General features: G+C 38.8%; 1 protein-coding gene across 3 annotated transcripts; it reads right to left on the bottom strand.

Annotated features, from left to right (window-relative positions):
* Positions 1-79: 79 nt before the first annotated feature.
* On the bottom strand, positions 80-6,841 carry telo2 (TEL2, telomere maintenance 2, homolog (S. cerevisiae)). Of its 3 annotated transcripts, none has more exons than XM_055150474.1 (22): positions 6,688-6,841; positions 6,154-6,496; positions 5,804-6,081; positions 5,605-5,673; positions 5,382-5,529; positions 5,203-5,305; positions 5,057-5,125; positions 4,844-4,985; positions 4,330-4,386; positions 3,030-3,166; positions 2,873-2,958; positions 2,416-2,511; positions 2,251-2,339; positions 2,078-2,169; positions 1,857-1,973; positions 1,714-1,785; positions 1,465-1,635; positions 1,308-1,396; positions 1,136-1,235; positions 995-1,059; positions 802-917; positions 80-467 (listed from the first exon to the last, which is right to left on the bottom strand). In XM_055150474.1, exons 2-22 carry the CDS (start codon positions 6,492-6,494, stop codon positions 346-348), a joined length of 2,559 nt encoding a protein of 852 aa, XP_055006449.1. In that variant the 5' UTR covers positions 6,495-6,496; positions 6,688-6,841; the 3' UTR covers positions 80-345. The 3 variants fall into 3 exon arrangements, with proteins under 3 accessions (XP_055006449.1, XP_055006448.1, XP_020779855.2); XM_055150473.1 differs by having other exon boundaries at positions 6,704-6,841; XM_020924196.2 differs by lacking the exon at positions 4,330-4,386 and having other exon boundaries at positions 6,704-6,841.
* Positions 6,842-7,245: the final 404 nt, after the last annotated feature.

Raw genomic sequence — 7,245 nt, 5'->3', positions numbered from 1 at the left:
TTGCTCAACTAAGAACCAGCTGAAGGTTCCTATTTTAGTGATGTTTCAGCACTATATAATAAAATAAAGCAGGCAAATGTTTTAAAAACAATAAATGATTTTATTTAAAATACAATATGTGATGGTTTTCAGTTTTGTACAATATACAAAATGCAATATGTTATAGTTTATTGTAATGGATTAGGCATAGAAAAACATTTGTGTCATGCTATTCCTTTGGGTGGCTGTCTTCAGGATATGAAAAATCCACAGCACCTGGAAATGATTGAACATCCTACTGTTTCTGGGATCATGCATTTCCATCAGTAAATAGTTCCAATGAGGACATATTCAAATCCGACTAAGTTATGACTCAAGACTCAGAGCTTGAGGATCTTGCAGCTGTTTTTTAAGGCCCTTATCCAACAGAACCAGGCTCTGTATTGCCAAATTACGGCAGTCAGAATCTGCATCCCCTTCAGCCACATCTAGAAAATAATCACACAAACAAGGCTATAAAGAAGCACTGAAGTGTAACATTGTCATTTCCTCCAGTCTAAATGTTTTATTTTTGAGGGCCACGTCATGGACAGTGCAAGTTGAACAGGACATCCTTTTTCCTCATCCATTTCCCAGAAATGGTATTCCGTTATGTGAGTTCATATTTGTGTATGTACAAATAATTAATAAGATAATTACATGAACTGACTGTTTATAGCCACATTGTTTTCTGGAATTATATAGAATATAGAATACATATACATAATATATTTGGAATCTTTTACTGATTAACTAACCGTTAATTTCAGTCAACAGTCTTACCTGCTAACCAAGCTCTAGTCTCAAAAAGCTGATCACCAAGATCCAACAGCAGATTTTGAGTGGGCATGCTTAAAAACACTGCACACACAGCAAAGAGGACACCTCGCCTCACTGTTCTATTAGAGACACAATACAGTTTACTCAATACATGCTGTATAATGTTTTTTTTTCTTGTCTAAAGTCTTCTACTTACTGCTCAGAGTGATACCGAACAGTCCACACAAAGTCCAGCAATGCGCATCCCATTTGTGCAGCTACCTGTGGTCAAGAGAATTTTTCATTTCAAGGATTTCACCCTATTTTCATTAATTAGTAAAAATAATAGTTCACTTACAGGAGCATTAAGAGCAAGGTGCATGAAAAGACCTAAAGTGTGGATCAACCTGCCCAGTATAAGGTGATCACTGCCCAGAAGGTCAAACGTCACTTGTGGCCTAGACAAAGCAGACAATGAGTGCTTCTAAGTTCTCAAGGTGTAGAATATTACATGAAAAAATTTAACAAACTTGTCATAATTTCTGAGCAAAGGGAAGAAGAAATAACCAGCAACTGGGGCATAGCGGTTTGGAGCAGCTTTGAGAGGGTGAGTGGATCCCTGAAACACAAATTGTCAATATAGGAATCCAAAGATGTTATTTTGGCTGTAGAAAATAGAGATTGTACCTTTGTTAGACGCTTAGTTTTGCTTTGAATGCGCTTTTCTATGACTTGTCTCCATTGCTCAGGGTTATCACCAGGGTACAGAGTCAAATCAGAGGTGGAGACCACACTCATACAAGTGTCTGTTTTGTTACTGATTGACTTTGAAAGCTCTTGAGCCGCCAGAGCAAGGACCTAAATGAGTCAGAAATAAACACTGTTATTTTTCATTCAATCAGCAAAAAGCAATTAGTTATTATTATGATTATTTACTTCCAAAATATCAAGGCGCTGGCGAAGACTATAGTTTAGGGAATAAAACTCTGTAATCAAATACTGACTCACCTATGAAGAAAAAACAAAGCAAATAAACATGTATTTGTATTCACAGTAACATTATAACAAATAATACATACAGGTATACAGTCAGTAACAGTGAGTGCCACCATTGTTGCTTGTCGAAGGGCTAGGAAGTTATCAATGTTGAATTTGTTTTCTATGTGAATCAGCACTTTGGTCATCTGGACACTAATCTGCAATGGAAACATACTGTAGTATTTAAACAAAATTCACTGTAAAAAATGCTCAAATGTAGCATATAGTTTTAATTATAGAAGCTATATTTTTATATGTTTACCTCTTTGGTTGCAAATGGGTTTTTCCGTACCAAATTCTCAGCCACATTTAAACTGAGTTCCACCCGTACAGCATCATCAGAAGAAGTTAAAACTGACAGTATACATCAGAGGATCAGGAGAGATGAGTTAGTGTCAACTAGATTGCGATTTTAATATTTATCTTAGAACTTACTCTCAATACAGTCACGCAAGTAGCGAGGTGGGGAAGACTGGCTTAGCTTTTGGTCACAAGACATGTCATATGGAGTCAGTTCATCATCACTGCAAGATTTTAACGCTTTCTTTAGCACTTTCAGGTAAACAACTGTACTAATTCTTGAGAAAGAGAAATATTCACCTATCCAAATCAGAGTCTTTTGATTTTGGGGGGCTGCACTCATTTTGGGAAGCTATAGAAGAAGTTTTCTCTTCACACAAGTCTTGTGAATCCATTCTGCAAACAAAATGTGTACTAAATAAGTTTAAAATACAGCAAAAAGAAGAACTTAAAAGGTTAAGTAAGTCTCCATGGAGATTTTATTGCTTCGCTTAGAATGTTCCACAGTATTGTATTAAACTTGTATCTCCATAAAGATAAAAAGTTTACACCACCAGATTAAGTTGTAAGTAAGAGCTGCGTAGAGGTGAGCCCGCTCACAGTATGCATGTTTTGCATTAAAAAAAAAAAGAAGAAATGTAACAGATTTAATGCAATACAGTGGAACAAAGAAATTACATTGCCAGTGTAGACATGCAGGTGGTAGACCTTCCACCAGTAAAAATGTCAGTGCCCCTCTATTGACTTGAAATTTTACCGTGTAGGATATTCAGGATCTTGATCATCTTCTGTTGCGGGTGTCATCAAAGATAAGAGCTCCTGTGTATCGTCATCTGCATCATACTAAAGCACGGAGACAGTAAAAACCTGGTAACAATGGATTTAAATTTTAATAATTTCACTGTAATTATTACCTCAAATTTGAGTTTTATCCCATTTATATCCATACGAGAGCTCAAGCACTCGCCCACCACCATCCCTATGCGCCGAATCTGCACCATGCTGCTGTCGAGGTGACTCTGCATGCCTCCCAGCAAACACTGAAGCAACTCTGACAATAATACATTTTTACATTACAACTTGCCAGGTCAATATAAGTGTGTAGAACCAGATTTAAAAATTAAATACACTATCGTTCAAAAGTTTGGGGTCACCCAGACAATTTTATGTTTTCCATGAAAAGTCACACTTATTTACCACCATGAGTTGTAAAATTAATAGAAAATATAGTCAAGTCATTGACAAGGTTAGAAATAATGATTTGTATTTGAAATAATATTTTTTTTCCTTCAAACTTTGCTTTCGTCAAAGAATCCTCCATTTGCAGCATTTTCAGCACTGCAGACCTTTGGCATTCTAGCTGTTAATTTGTTAATCTGGAGAAATTTCACCCCACGTTTCTAGAAGCACCTCCCACAAGTTGGATTGGCTGGATGGGCACTTCTTGTGTACCGTACGGTCAAGCTGCTCTCATAACAGCTCAATGGGGTTTAGATCTGGAGACTGCGCTGGCCATTCCATTACAGATAGAATACCAGCTGCCTGCTTCTTCTCTACATAGTTCTTGCACAATTTGGAGGTGTGCTTTGGGTCATTGTCCTGTTGTAGGATGAAACTGGCTCCAATCAAGCACTGTCCACAGGGTATGGCATGGCGTTACAAAATGGAGTGATAGCCTTCCTTATTCAAAATCCCTTTTACCCTGAACAAATCTCTCACCTTAGCAGCACCAAAGCAACCCCAGACCACCACTTTACCCCCACCATGTTTGACAGATGGCATCAGGCACTCTTCCAGCATCTTTTCAGTTGTTCTGCATCTCACAAATGTTCTTCTGTGTGATCCAAACCCGTCAAACTTCGATCCGTCCGTCCATAACACTTTTTTCCAATCTTCCTGTCCAATGTTTGTGTTCTTTTGCCCATATTAATCTTTTTCTTTTATTGGCAAGTCTCAGATACGGCTTTTTCTTTGCCACTCTACCTTGAAGGCCAGCATCCCTGAGTCGCCTCTTCACTGTAGATGTTGACACTGGCATTTTGTTGGTACTATTTAATGAAGCTGCCAGTTGAGGACCTGTGAGGTGTCTATTTCTCAAACTGCAGCCTCTAATGTACTTATCTTCTTGCTCAGTTGTGCAGTGTGGCCTTCCACTTCTCTTTTTACTCTGGTTAGAGCCTGTTTGTGCTGTTCTATGAATGGAGCAGTACACACCGTTGTAGGAAATCTTCAGTTTCCTGGTAATTTCTCGCATTGGAATAGTCTTCATTTCTAAGAACAAGAACAGACTGTCGAGTTTCACATGAAAGTATTCTTTTTCTGGCCATCTTGAGCATTTAATCAACCCCACAAATGTGATGCTCCAGATACTCGACCTGCTCAAAGGAAGGTCAGTTTTATAGCTTTTCTAACCAGCTAAACTGTTTTCAGCTGTCCTAACATGATTGCACAAGGGTTTTCTAATCATCCATTAGCCTTCTGACACAATGTACAAACACATTGTACCATTAAAACACCGGAATGACAGTTGCTGGAAATGGGCCTCTATACACCTATGTAGATATTGCACCAAAAACCAGACATTTGCAGCTAGAATAGTCATTTACCACATTAGCAATGTATAGAGTGCATTTCTGATTAGTTTAAAGTTATCTTCATTGAAAAAAACAGTGCTTTTCTTTCAAAAACATTTCTAAGTGACCCCAAACTTTTGAACGGTAGTGTATACCTGAACGTAAATCCTTCAGCTCAGAGTCATTCAGCAAACCAACGCTAAGAAGTAGTGCCTTGCTAATATACATCTGTTGTTCTAGTGGGGTATGTCTTACGGCACTGGGATTGGCCCATGCTTGACAGAGAGACCGTAATACCTACAAAGAAACATAATGAATGATAACAGAACTATATTTTTTATATCAGGTATAAAAATGATTAAACAAACTTGTAGAAGCAGCGGTCTTCGTTCCCTGTCTGCTGCAAGGTAACCCAAGACAACCCTAAGGACCTGTGTCTGAAAAACACAACATTTTTATAAACAATATCATTTTGAGTGACAGAATACTGGGTCAACAAAAAACAGGTTTCTACCTCATATTTGTATTGTAACAACAACATTTTATGAGTTATCACAAACTGGGCCTTTTTATTTGACACAACCAGATTTCCAATGATTCTGCCCAAAGCACCAGGTCTGAAACATAAACATTAGTCAATTAAATACCAGATGCTCAGTCCTACAACACTTCAAAGTTCGAAGACCGTCTCACCCGGGAACAGCCTGCACCAGCTGAGGAAGCACACTGTCAGTCCAACGGTGTGGCACGTTTTCAGTGAGTTTCCAACAAACCCTTTGCCACACCATATCAGTACGAGTGTGTTTTGACAACTGTGGAGCCAGCACTGCCATCACTAAACCTGAAAAAGAAACAAGATGTCTAAATTATAGAAGTTAAAAAACGTGATGTTCTGTTAATATGTTTAGACACATACCACTGTGGCCCTGGATACAAACTTTTCCAAGGGTCTGGGCAACAAATGTCAAAGAACAGTCAGAACCACCTGTTAAAATATATAAAAATCTGATCGTGGATGAACGCTCTACCAATTGAGGTACTATTGCCCAAAATACAAATGTACTGCAGTAGTGGGGCTTGAAAAAACAACCATCATAACAAAAAAATGCAGTCACCTTTTAGTGCCTGACAGGTCCTCTCCAGAGCTGTGAGAATCTCTCGAGCCAATAATGGGTAATAATTCTGTGGAAGAAACAATGTCCTGTTGTTAAGTTGTAATTTGTTGGCCATGTGGTCTGGAAGGGCTGCTATACGTCCGAGCAGCGCCTCTCTGAATTGTGGGGAGTCAGCGGGGCCAGTCCCTAAACAATAGGACCACAGTAGGTCAGTGAGCCGGCCACTTTGAAGAAAGGTCTCAGTGATGCTCAGCAAGTGGTCCAGGCTAGAGCTAGGGCTGCAAATAGGTAATAAAATAAAGTTAGGCTACAAAGTATTGCTATTTTTCTTTAAACAGCATAGTACTTGCCTTAATTGTGCAATCCCCTCCATAAGAACAAGAAGTGCTTGTTCTGGAGGACCATGAATAAATAAACGGTCCCATAGTTGAGTGCACTGGGTTTCTGTAAGGTTGTGAAGCCAGTCTGCTTGGATGTGACTGATGAGAAACTGGAGTGTCCGGGTATAATGACTTCGTCTGAACTCTTGCTGGTGAACAGAGGAGCCAGAATTGTGCCCCTGTGTGTCCAAGAGAGAGTTGAGTGTTTGGAGAGCACCGATAACGTCGTCCTGGGCCGAGGACATGCTCAATGTGCGAAAACACTGGCCCACTGACAGGCGAACCTCAGAACTTTGGGTGAGTGTCTCCATCCCTAGATTACATCAGATTTGTTTGTTAGTAATAGGTATATGCTTTCATAATTGATAGCACAGTATGTCTATGATGTCATGCATTTAAATGCCTTAAATTCTAAATACACAATACATACAATAAACACGCACACATAACGTTATGGATATTCATACATGTTCAGTAAACGTGTGCAGCCTTATGTAATATTACCTTGTTGTGTTCTTACCAATGCTTCGCTGTCAAACCGGATAGTGCAGGTACACTAAATATGTTATATTTATGAAAAGGTTAAATAAAACCTTATTATTTTTCACTTTTGAATGATTGGTGGCGCGCCATGTCGTTCAACGAAGCCTGTGCTCCATCAAAATATGACCGTAGATACTTAGCCGAAACGAATGGTTCCGGGAACGTCAGGCTGCATTCAAGACAGCAACGTCCTCTCTTGTAACACCTAGTTACGGTCTGATGGAATCCCCCATGTGTTGGTTTTGGGTTTTAATTTATCGTCTTTTGAGAATTTTTTACAGTTTCAATTATTTAGATTTAATAAGTGATGATGCATATTTATTATTTATTGACATTTAAGTTTCATATTGGTATAATGTGCCAAATATAATATGATTAGTGTGAGTTCAAAGATCAAAGATTTCTGTGTTATGTCACTGTGGTCAGGAGGTAAAGGGTCTCTACAACCAGCAGGTAAAGATTAGTAAGAACCAAAGACTCTGGAAGATATGGGCCTGTGCAGAGGGAATGCAAAGAAAA

The sequence above is a fragment of the Boleophthalmus pectinirostris genome, unplaced genomic scaffold (assembly GCF_026225935.1).
Source record: "Boleophthalmus pectinirostris isolate CB_2022bp ecotype Guang Dong unplaced genomic scaffold, ASM2622593v1 HiC_scaffold_14, whole genome shotgun sequence".
Lineage (NCBI taxonomy): Eukaryota > Metazoa > Chordata > Actinopteri > Gobiiformes > Gobiidae > Boleophthalmus > Boleophthalmus pectinirostris.
The sequence above is the reverse complement of the archived record's forward strand: the minus strand, read 5'-3'. Positions and strand labels throughout refer to the sequence as shown.